We start from the raw sequence: 12920 nt of genomic DNA, 5'->3' as shown, positions 1-12920 counted from the left end.
GTTTGCACATTCTCCCCGTGTCTGCGTGGGTTTCCTCCCACAATCCAAAAATGTGCAGGTTAGGTGAATTGGCCATGCGAAATTGCCCGTAGTGTTAGGTGACAGGGTAAATGTAGGAGTATGGGTCTGGGTGGTATACGCTTCGGCGGGTCGGTGTGGACTTGTTGGGCCGAAGGGCCCGTTTCCACACTGTAAGTAATCTAATCTAAAAAAAATCTAATCACAACTCTAATCAACAGCCCAACACTATACCACCATTCAGCATTTCCCACTTCTTATTGTTGTAGAGAATCCACCAAGCATTGTTAAAAACATACTACTCTGCCCTTCTTCAGAATACGTTTCCATGTTTCCAATCTACCTACATACCTGCACCATCTTGCTTTATGTCCTTAAAGCATTTTAAAAAAACTAAAATTCATATTTATGAATTCATAAAATTACATATTTATATAAAAGAACAAAAACTACTAGTTTACATTTCACATTATGGACATAATCCCATAATGGACATCTTATGGCAACAGTAAGGTTTGTGGATTAGAATTGAGAAAAATGCTTTCATTTTATATGTGTCACATTCATTATTTATAGATCGCCTAGGAAGTGGCTATAAGATATTTTGAAAGCATTGAATAAGCTTTTTACTAAGTATACTCAGTGCATTAAAAATGTAGACCTTAGTTAGAGTTCACAATACGGTTTCAATCCTTGATGAAAGACAAGGGAGGAGGCATAAGTATTTGGGTGCAATGTGGGAGTAGCAAGAGCTAACAGAAAGAGGAAGAGCAAACATGGGTTGGTGGAGGGGATTGTGGTGGTGAAGAAGGAAATCTGTAACCTCTCATTACTTTTCCTTCCTCATGTAAAAAAAGGCTTTCTCAGCACCAAAATAAGGAACCATCCATTTATGTAAAGTGTAATAACAGTCATGACCACAAAAAGCATTGAATCTTAATCTGATTTTACTTGTGGCAGGAAATGTTAATCTGATTTTTCTTGTGGCAGGAAATGTTACTTTTTAGCCTGTTATCTAGGAATAGGAGCTGTGGGGAAGGCAGGAAAGGACTGTCTGTGGGGAACGCTGTCAAAATAAAAGAACTACGAAGGTGGGAGGAAAAGGCTATCAATGGATATAGATTGAATAAAGTTATAAATAGGTCATCTGGATGATGTAATTAAAAAAAAGAACACTTTGACAACAGGAGATAAAGTATGGAAAACAATAAAGTGTTAAAGCTGCTTTTTGTAGTTCTGAAACACAGTACTACATGCCTTGAAAGTGGAGCTGAAAGGACTTATAGGAAGTTACATTAAACATATATACATTGTTAAGTGTACAGGAATTGCCTACTCTACTGTTTTTATGGGATCAGGATACTTACTGGGCACTTCTGAACTCCTAGGCCCAAACTTCTATGCAGCATTGACTGTCATTTTAGAATAACCCAATGGGGTTTACAGTTAATTAAGTATTTTAAGTGTTGTGCACTGCTGTGCACAAATGCTGCAGCCAGTTTGTTTGTGAGTGATGACTGGGACATAATAATTGGCTGGAACATCAAGTAGGACTGCTGTAGCTGTCAAAATAGTGTAATGGATTATTTTGGTGCCCCGTCATCACTCACTAAACAAACACATTGACCACTGCATGACCATTATCACATTGTTGATTGTAGTTTGTTGTGCGCAAATTGGCTGCAGCATTTCCTGCATCACAGCAGTGACTAACACTAATTGGAGAGGATAGGCAGTACCTCAATTTAACGTCACATTTAAAAGATGGAGCCTCTGACTGCATAAAGTATTGAATGGTACTATCACCTAGATTTTGTGTTCAAGTCTCTGAGGTGGGAGTTCAGCCAAGAACCTTCTGACTCAAAGCGACATAACACTTAAAAATTTGTTCACAGGAGGTGGGCCTTTCTGGCTAGGTCAGCATTTCTTGCCTAACCTGAATTATCTTTAATTCAATGGTGATGGGTAGCTTTCTTGAACTGCTACAGCCAATGGGAGATGAGGACATCCATGCTGATGTTAGGCTGGGAGTTCCAACATTTTGACTCAGCAACAGTGAAGGCATCTGATATAATTACACATCAAGATGGTGTGTAGCTTGGAGGAAATTTGCAGTTGTGGTATTCCTATGCATCATCAGCTCTGTCTTACTACAAGATAGAGGTTATGTGTTTTGGGGGTGCTGTCTAAGGAATCTTGGATAAGTTGTTTTATAAGTGGCACACACTGCATTTATAAGTGATATGCACTGCAGCTACTATGTGTCATAGGTGGAGAGTGATAATGTAAATATTGGATGTGGTGCCAGTCAAGTAGCCTGCTTTAGTTTGAATGGTGTTGATATTTGTGTGTATTGTTGGAGCTGATCATATTCAAGCATCTATAATATTCCATCATGCATGGGTAGTTCTGCTATAACGTGCATTTCGTTAATGCGAATTTGCTATAACAAGATTGATGAATTGGTGTTTCTAAAGCACAAACTTTTAAAATGTGTGTTGGCTGTAATATGATTACATGGGCAACATTTTAAGCACTGTTTATAAAGCGTGATTTTTCTGTAATGCGGAGTTGCACAAGAATGCAACCATTGTGTTATAGAAGAACGACCTGCACCTCACTTGTACCTTGTAGATGGTGGACGGGATTTGAGATGTCTCCCAGGATGTTGATGGTGCAGAATTCTTTAACAGTAATGCAAATGTCAAGAGCAATGCTTGGATTCTGTCTTGTTGTAGATGGTCATTTCCTGGCATTTTTGTGGTGTGAATGTTACATGCAACTTATCAGCCCAAATGTGGATGCTGTCCAGGCCCTGCTAAATCTGCTTCAATATCTGAGGAGTCACCCTATCCAATACTTGCAAAATTCATACTCTCTGCCTACAACAGACAGTAGGTGCAGTGATATCACTTATAAATGCAGTTATTAAACAACTCATCAGGGTTCCTTAGACAGCACCTCCTAAACACATAACCTCTATCCTGTAGTAAGACATTGTGCAATCATTAGCGAATATCTTCACTTCTGATCTTACAATGGAGGGAATATCATTAATGAAGAAGCTGAAGATGGTTGTGTCTAGGACACTACCTTAAGGAATTCCTGCTGAGATGTCATAGTCATAGAGTCATAGAGATGTACAGCACGGAAACAGACCCTTCAGTCCAACTCGTATATGCCGACCAGGTATCCCAACCCAATCTCGTCCCACCTGCCAGCACCCAGCCCATATCCCTCCAAACCCTACCCATTCAGATGCCTTTTAAATGTTGCAATTGAACCAGCCTCCACCACTTCCTCTAGCAGCCCATTCCACACACGTACCACCCTCTGCATGAAAAAGTTGCCCTTTAGGTCTCTTTTATATCTTTTCCCTCTTACCCTAAACCTATGCTCTCTAGTTCTGGACTCCCCCACACCAGGGAAAAGACCTTGTCTATTTACCTTATCCATGCCTCTCATGATTTTGTAAACCTCTGTAAGGTCACCCCTCAGCCTCTGACGCTCCAAGGAAAACAGCCCCAGTCTATTCAACCTCTCCCTATAGGTCAAATCCTCCAACCCTGGCAACAGCTTTGTAAATCTTTTCTGAACCGTTTCAAGTGGGCGGCACAGTGGCACAGTGGTTAGCACTGCTGCCTCACAGCGCCAGAGACCCGGGTTCAATTCCCGACTCAGGCGACTGACTGTGTGGAGTTTGCACGTTCTCCCCGTGTCTGCGTGGGTTTCCTCCGAGTGCTCCGGTTTCCTCCCACAGTCCAAAGATGTGCAGGTCAGGTGAATTGTCCATGCTAAATTGCCCGTAGTGTTAGGTAAGGGGTAAATGTAGGGGTATGGGTGGGTTGCGCTTCGGCGGGGCGATGTGGACTTGTTGTGCCGAAGGGCCCGTTTCCACACTGTAAGCAATCTAATCTAATCTAATCTAATCCTTCCGATAGGAAGGAGACCAGAATTGCGCGTGATGGCCCAACCAATGTCCTGTACAGGCGCAACATGACCTCCCAACCCCTGTACTCAATACTCTGACCAATAAAGGAAAGCATACCAAATGCCTTATACACTATCCTATCTACCTGTGACTCTACTTTCAAGGAACTATGAACCTGCACTCCAAGGTGTCTTTGTTCAGCAATACTCCCTAGGACCTTACCATTACATGCATAAGTCCTGTTAAGATGTGCTTTCCGAAAATGCAGCACTTCACATTTATCGAAATTAAACTCCATTTGCCATTCCTCAACCCATTGGCTCAGCTGATCAAGATCCCATTGTAATCCGAGGTAACCTTCTTCGCTGTCCGGTACACCTGCAATTTTGGTGTCATCTGCAAACGTATTAACTATACCTCTTATGCTCACATCCAAATCATTTATGTAAATGATGAAAAGTAGTGGGCGCAGTGTCCAGGAGGCGAGATAACAGATCTCCAATAACCACAGCCATCTTCCTTTCTGCCAGCTATGATTCCAACCAGTAGAGAGTTTCCACCTCATTTCCTATTGATTCCAGTTTCGCTAAGGCTACTTACTGCCACACTTGGTCAAATGTCAACTTGAAGTGAAGGACAATCAAACTCATTTTCCCTCTGAAATTCAGTTGTCTTGTTCATGTTTTGACCAGAGCTGCAATTAATTCAGGAGTTAAGTGGCTTTGGTAGAACCCAAATTGACTGTCAGAGAGCAGGTTATTGCTGACTGAGTCCTTTGTGATAGCACTGTTCCATCACCTTCCATCACATCTTCCATCACTTCGCTGATGATTGAGTATAGACTGATGTGCAATAATTGGCTAGAATGGATTTGTTCTGCTTTATATGGGCAATTTTCAACATTTTCAGGTGGCTGCCAGTATTGTGACTGTACTGGAGCAACTTGGCTAAGGGCACAGTAAATTCTGGAGCATGTCTTCAGTATTATTGCTGGAATTTTGTCAGGACCCATAGCTTTTGCAGTATCCAGCTCCTTCAGCCATATCTTGATACTGTGAGAATTGAACCAAATTGGCTGAAGTTGTTTTCTTCACATTCTATATTCTCTTTTACACTTTGCTGTGTGTACTGTTCTTTCAGTAACACACTCATCACATATAGTGTATCCATGTCTGTAAGGCCTATTTTGTCCGACTCATATGTCTGACTTTTGTCTGGGCACGTCCTGTCCCCTGTTCCTAGTCACTGCTTATTTTTCTCTTCCTGTCTCTTTCCTGTTGGCTTCTTTCTTTCTGTTGCCTTGCTCCCACCAATCCTCTCAGTTGCCTGTGTTAACCCTCAGTGACCAGCATTATTATCCTAAAGCCTCATCTCATTGAGGTTTTCTAGCTTCTTTTCATTTTTCAGCTGGTTGGAGCAACCAACAGACTGGGGACAGGAATAAGGGATAAATCAAGAAAGAACAGCAGAAAGACTGGGCAGTAGACAGGGGAATAGGAGACTTGCAGGGATGATGAGAGATTAACAGAAGATTGTAAGAAGGAGAAATGCTGACGCTAAAACTAGAACAACATCAGTCCCAAGGAAGGGTCACTTGACCTGAAACGTTAACACTCTGCAGATGCTCCCAGACTTGATCAGGTTTTCTAGCAATTTCTGTTTTCGTACCAGAATCTGTGAAACGTTTAACAAATCCGCTGGCAATTTTTGATAATGCAACTAGAAAATTAGAAATGGAAAACTGGTGGATGTGATATTTTTGATTTTCAGAAAGCTTTTGACAAGGTTCTGCATATGAAGTAATTAAGTGAAGCAAGAGCACATGGTGTCCGCAGAATGTTCTGGCATGGATTGTGAACTGGCTAACTGACAGAAAAACAAAGAGTAGAATAAACAGCTAATTCTCAATTTGGCACCTTTGACAAGGTGGGGTAACAGAAAAATTAGTGCTTGTGTACAACTAATCACAACCTACATCAATTATTTCGAATAGGGATTAAATGTGATATTTCTAGGTTTATAGTTGATATAACTGACACTTTTACCGAGTTTTATGAGGAGGATGCAAAGGCACACTCAAGGGGATTTAGATAGGCTAGGTAAATGGGCAAAAATTTAATAGATGTAATTCAGTTCAACAATTGAACATCCACAGCTGTCTCGGTAGTAAATTGCATTGATCCAGAAATCTGAGTGAAGAAATCTCCCCTCTTCTCCATCTCATAGCTGATTCTTTTTTCTGACATTGGAAATCCTGGTTCTAGATTCCTCAGTAAAGAGAAACATTCCCCCAGTAGCTACCCTATCAAGCCCCTTAAGAATTTTAAATGTTGTATTAAGATATAGGCAAATTTAGTTACTTCAAATGCATCAGACTATTTGACAGTATATATAATCCCTATCATACCTGATAGTCAGGTTTGCTTTCTGGTCTAATGGTTCTGTTAGGGAAAGGACTAAATGGTTTGGTCAACTTGTACTTCGTGACATGTGGCTATGCTACTAGCATTCTCAAGAATGTGCTTGTGCTGAGAGTTGCAGACTTTACTCTATTAAAATAAACGAGTGTATCAAGAGGTTCACATGTCCTAACAGGCTGTCTTCAACACAAAGAACAAACTACTATTCCACAAGTGGCAGTGATTTTATTTAACAGTTGGCCTTGCATGAATTCCTTACTTTCAGAATATTGTTTCACTTTACATGAGCATGAAACTCTATTGTAGACACTATATAGTTTATTTTCTTGCTTAATGGTAATCAATTTACTTCTTGTTTAACAGATTGTTTGTTACACATTGGTGATTGTCATCGGTGTGATTGCAGACCTGGCTAGCACAGCAATGTCAATTGCCATCCAACGGGACTGGATTATAGTGGTTGCTGGAGACAGTGACAAACTATCAAGTAACTATCATAGCTCTTTTGGAAAAATACAATTTCTTAGTTGCTGAACAGATATACATTTTCATTTTTCACCTTGGAATCAAAGGTAGTAATTGTAGAAATGGCCACAAAGTTACTTATAATTTAGCATTTCCAAAAAATGACCTTGCTTTCAATGTTGATTTTGGCAGTGTTGTTTTTTAGTTTTGTGATTAAAAATTCTTGCATGCATTCTTTAACTTCATTTTTTTCCTCCATCTGTGCTTACTGACCCGACAGTAACCCAACCCGATGTTTTACATTCCCTCTCTGCCTCACATCTTCATCAATGCATTCTCATCTTTTTTTATTTGTTTGTTTTCTCAGGTTCAACATGTCTACTCCTCCTGACTGTGTGCCCTTAAAGCATGTCTTCCCTGTGACTTGTCTACCATGTGCTTCACCTCTCCACTACTACTTTGAGATGCATGCTGTCATTTCCTCTGTGCATGTTCTCACTAGCTATTGCAATTTTGTTCCCTGTCCAATGACTCACCTGCTTACCCTTACCATCCATAGTGTCCTTTCTCTTGCTGTCTCTCTGAGGTAGATAAAACTTAACAACAACCAGTCAGGATAATTCATGACATCTTAAATTTCCTCAAGGCACTTTTCCATTTGCCATGCTAGGTAGTTACAAGCGTGTTATCTAAGGTTATTACAAATAAAGATTTTGTGTTTATTTCTGATGATATTACAAGATCAATTGAGGTTTATCTACTTCAGTGCCAAAGTCAGATTTCAGACTTCCTGGAAAAATTAAATGACATGCATTTAGGACTATATTTTCTCCATTAACTACTTTTCATATGAAAGCAGAATGAGGCAAGATTTGAAATATTTGTAGAATAAAACTTTATTAGTAAGATTTTCTTAACTGTCTATAAATGGGTTTTGTTATGATCTTGTTACAGACCATTCACATTTCAAAAGAAATCCAAATAACCTGTTTTGACTAATAGAAATATATCTGACAATTTCACTTTTTAAACAAAATACAAATTTAAATGGATCAATTAAACAAAGTAAGTATAAGTGATCCAACACAAAGGCTTATAATTACTTACGTTTTGGACACAGGTTAACCTCTTATTTCCCCCATGAATTCTCTTATAAGATAAATCAGTCTTAAAATCATTTACTACTGCAAATGTGAGGGACCACTCACACATATGCTCCATCCTCTGGAGAATTTTTCAGCGCCACGCTTTCTCAGAGATCAAATTTTATTCACAAAGAACCTTAGGAAAAGTTGATGAGCAGAGAGATCTGGGAGTTCAAGTACATTGTACCCTGAAGGTGGCTGCACAGGTGGATAGAGTGGTCAAGAAGGCATATGGTATGCTTCCCTTCATCGGACGGAGTATTGAGTATAAGAGATGGCAGGTCATGTTAAAATCGTACAAGACTTTGGTTCGGCCGCATTTAGAACACTGTGTACATTCGGATCACCACATTATCAAAAGGATATGGATGCTTTGGAGAGGGTGCAGAGAAGGTTTACGATGACGTTGCCTAGTATGGAACGTGCTAGCTATGAAGAGAGGTTGGGTTAGGATTGTTTTCATGAGAAAAAAGGAGATTGAGGGGGGACCTGATTGAGATCCTCAATATCATGAAGGGTGTAGGCAAGGTGGATAGAAATAAGCTTTTTCCTAGGGTGAGGGATTTAATAACGAGAGGTCACGCGTTCAAGGTGAGAGGTGAAAAGTTTAAGGGGGATATAAGCGGAAAGTACTTTACACAGAGGGTGGTAGGTGCCTGGAATGCCTTGCCAGCACAGGTAGTAGAGGCAGGCATGGTAGATTTATTTAAGGTGCATCTGGGCATATGCATGGGTAGGTGGGGAGCAGAGGGATATAGATCCTTAGAAATTGGATAATAGGTTTAGACAGTGAATTTGGATCTGCTCAGGCTTGGAGGGCCAAAGGGCCTGTTCCTGGGCTGTAAATTTTCTTTGTTCTTTGTTCTTATTTAATCTGATTTCATAAATGGGGTTTACAATCTATTGAGGTTCACTGAATGTTTTTTAAAAATTAATTTGGCTCAAATTCCAAACAAAACTTCTTTCTGAATGCGGTTCTCAAAATATATAGGGGTGCCAGACAGATCTGCCTCTGGAAGTCCCCAACCACTTTGGAAAATGCGCTCATGTAGGGCAACAAATCTGGGAAATGTTGCCTCCATAAATAAAAGGGAGGGACATAGTGAGGACTTGCTCTTCCAGTTGCAAGCTGGTTCCCTCTTGTGCATGGTGCTGATATGCTCACTTTGAACCTATCAGCAGAAAATGTAGAAGAGACCCAGCCTGTGATGGAAGGAGAGGGAGAGTGTAAACCACATGAACCATGAATGAGATGTTTGTGACACTATTCAGTTGAAGTGTCACAGCTCAATATTTTACAGATTTATAAAACTGTTTCAATGTGCACTATTTTGCCTCTTTTGGTAAAAGAATTTATATGATGGGCTTGAGAAAAATATTGACATTTCCCTGCTGTGCCTGAGACCTTATCAGTTCCAAATTTCATAAAGGAATGTCACTTCCATATTTTTTCCTCCAAAATCTGGGTATATTCTATTGATAAAGATGAGATATGCTTTCTATTCAAAGACATTAGTACTGGACACTACCCATGTTTTCATTCCAATAATTTAGATTATTTTTGGAATTCTTTTCTGGTCAACATTAAACAAATTTTAAATAAATTGAAATCTGCTGTATGAATATTTTTACAGTCTTAATATTGTTTTCAAACACATTTTTGTTTGCTTTAAGATTGATCCTAAATTAGCACATCCAATATATTTATTTATCACCTTTTTTGAAATATTTTAAATTAAAAATCTTTCAAAATCCAATGCTTAACATTGAATAAAATAAAAAAAGGAAAACTGCAAATACCAGAAATCTAAAATAAAAACTGAAAATGTAAATTTCCAGCTGATCAGTCAACATCTGTAAAATGAGGTTATTGGCATTTCAGGTGTGGGACCATTCAACAAAATGTTTAAACAAATTTTACCGGTTAAGGGATTTTATACAAAAATTTCAAGTGGATTTAATACATGTCTTTTTAGTAGCCAACAGCTGTCATAGATCAGGAAAATTCTGCTTTTATGTGAAAACAAGTTCAGTGTAAGAATATGATCCTGATCATTCAACTTTTCTCAGAAGTTTGAAATCTGAATTTTATTAGTTATTAGTGTGAACACAATATAGAATATTATACATACCCAAAGATTATCGAACCAAGACCTGCGTTTGCTTTTGTAGGCATGAATGCTACATTGAGGCAAATTGATCTTCTCAGCAAACTGCTTTCACCATTGGCCGTGGGCCACATTATGGCTAACACATTTTCTGTAGCTGGATGTGGTTTTATAGCTGGTTGGAATTTGTTCTCCATGTGTTTTGAATATTTGTTGCTGCAAAAAATATATAAAATGACTCCAGGACTTGCAAAAAAAGGTGATAACCAGAAGAAGGAGGAAGAAGTTTCAGGTATGAGAAATAATTTGAAAAAGACACTGTAACTAAAATAATTCTATAATCAGTTGTTTTTGCACAATTTTTTTTCTTGAATTAACTCATTAAAAACATTTAATCATAAAATGATGTTATTTAAAATCAAGTACTGAATTGTTTAAATAATAGTTTATGGAAACCGTATGTTCTCTGGCACTGATTGCAGACTGATGACAGACTACCTCTGATTGTAAAAACAAGAATGCCTATTTTTGTCATTATGGCACAGATAGTAAGCTAGTATTGCAGTTGAACTTTTGTAACTATTTCAAGTAATTCTGCTCAGAAGTCTTAACCAAAATGATTCTCAATCCCAAAGAGCAATAGGAATTAGTTCCCTGTTATGGACGTGAATATCTATGGGATTTCTCGATTTCTTGTCATAACTTTGGTAGATGATGGTCAGAAATCACTTTTTAGGTATTCCTCTGGGAGTTAAGCTAATTTCTATTTCAGAAAAGCCTCCCAGAAATTTTATGCATGTTTCTTTAGTTTCTGATGTTCTTTCACTGATGTTGTTGCCTTCTACATGCAGAAATTACATATTTATCATCTATACCATCACCCCCTTACCCAAAATCAGCAATTACTCCAGACTAGCGGGTTATAAAATCATGAGGGACTTGGATAGGATGAATAGCCATGGTCTTTTTCCTCAGGTGGGGAAGTCCAAAATTGGAGGGCATGGATTTAAAACAAGAGGGTAAAGATTTAGAAAGGATAGAAGAACAAAGAAAATTTACAGCCCAGGATCAGGCTCTTTGGACCTCCAAGCCTGAGCCGATCCAAATGTACTGTCTAAACCTGTCGCCCAATTCCTAAGATCTGTATCCCTCTGCTCCCCACCTACTCATGCATCTGTCCAGACGCACTTTAAATGAATCTGCCTCTACTACCTTTGCTGGCAACATGTTCCAGGCACTTACCATCCTCTGTGTAAAGTACTTGCTGCGCATATCCCCCTTAAACTTTTCACCTCTTACCTTGAATGCGTGACCTCTCGATATTGAATCCCTCACCCTGGGAAAAATCTTATTTCTATTTACCCTATCTATATCCTTCATGATTTTGTAGACCTCAATCAGGTCCCCCCTCAGTCTCCTTTTATCTAATGAAAACAATCCTAACCTATTCAACCTCTCTTCATAGCTAGCACCTTCCATACCAGGCAACATCCTCGTAAACCTTCTCTGCGCCCTCCCCAAAGCGTCCACGTCCTTTTGGTAATGTGGTGACCAGAACTGTATAAAGTATTCTAAATGCGGACAAATCAAAAATCTGTACAATTTTAACATGACCTTCCAGCTCTTATACTCAATACCCTGTCTGATGAAGGCAAGCATACCATATGCCTTCTTGACCACTCTATCCATCTGTGCAGTCACCTTCAGGGTATAATGGACCTAAAGTCCCAGGTCTCTCTGCTTATCAACTTTTCCCAAGGCTCTTCCATTTACAGTATAGTTCGCTCTAGAATTAGACTTCCCAAACTGCATCACCTCACATTTGCCTGGATTGAACTCCATATGCCAATGCTCACCCCAACTCTCCAGTCTATCTATATTTTCCTGTATTCTTTGACAGTCTCCTATGCTTTCTGCTACTCCACCAATCTTCGTGTCATCTGCAAACTTACTGATCAGACCAACAATGCCCTCTTCCAGATCATTTATGTATATTACAAACAACAGCGGCCCCAGCACTGATCCCTGTGGAACACCACTGGTCACCTTTCCCCATTTCGAGAAACTCCCTCAACTACTACTCTCTGTCTCCTGTTGGGGAGAAAGTGAGGTCTGCAGATGCTGGAGATCAGAGCTGAAAATGTGTTGCTGGAAAAGCGCAGCAGGTCAGGCAGCATCCAGGGAACAGGAGAATCGACGTTTCGGGCATAAGCCCTTCTTCAGGAAGGGCTTATGCCCGACGATTCCTGAAGAAGGGCTTATGCCCGAAACGTCGATTCTCCTGTTCCCTGGATGCTGCCTGACCTGCTGCGCTTTTCCAGCAACACATTTTCAGCTCTGTCTCCTGTTGCTCAACCAGTTCTTTATCCACTGCTAGAATACCCTGCACACCATGTGACTTCACTTTCTCCATTAGTTTACCATGGGGAACCTTATTAAACGGCTTATTAAAGTTCATGTATATGACATCTACAGCCCTTCCTTCATCTATCAACTTGGTCACTTCCTCAAAGAACTCTATTAAGTTGGTAAGGCACGATCTACCCCACACAAAATCACATTGCCTATCACTGATAAGCCCATTCTTTTTCAAATATAAATAGATTTTAACCCTTAGTATCTTCTCCAGCAACTTTCCCACCACTGACGTCAGGCTCTCTGGTCTGTAGTTACCTGGAAAATCCCACTACCCTTCTTGTACAGGGGGACGACATGAGCAACCCTCCAGTCATCCGGCACCTCACCTGTGTTTAAGGATTTTACAAAGGATCTGAGAGGTAGTTTTATCATGCAGAGGGTGGTGCATGGATAGAACGAGCTGCCAGTGGAACTG

At 39.8% G+C, this 12920-nt stretch overlaps 1 protein-coding gene across 14 annotated transcripts in view; it reads left to right on the top strand.

Annotated features, from left to right (window-relative positions):
• The window catches only part of LOC122551560 (solute carrier family 40 member 1-like), a 56394-nt gene that overhangs the window by 26820 nt on the left and 16654 nt on the right, over nucleotides 1–12920 (top strand). For 13 of the 14 annotated variants that reach the window (XM_043693622.1, XM_043693626.1, XM_043693627.1 and 10 more), the window contains 2 exons: nucleotides 6733–6856; nucleotides 10152–10379. In XM_043693622.1, coding sequence (XP_043549557.1) covers nucleotides 6733–6856; nucleotides 10152–10379 — 352 coding nt within the window. The remainder of the gene's footprint in view (nucleotides 1–6732; nucleotides 6857–10151; nucleotides 10380–12920) is intronic. The other variant, XM_043693634.1, reaches the window with a different exon arrangement.

Source organism: Chiloscyllium plagiosum, chromosome 7 (genome assembly GCF_004010195.1).
Source record: "Chiloscyllium plagiosum isolate BGI_BamShark_2017 chromosome 7, ASM401019v2, whole genome shotgun sequence".
Lineage (NCBI taxonomy): Eukaryota > Metazoa > Chordata > Chondrichthyes > Orectolobiformes > Hemiscylliidae > Chiloscyllium > Chiloscyllium plagiosum.
This window is presented reverse-complemented; position numbering and strand designations above follow the sequence as displayed.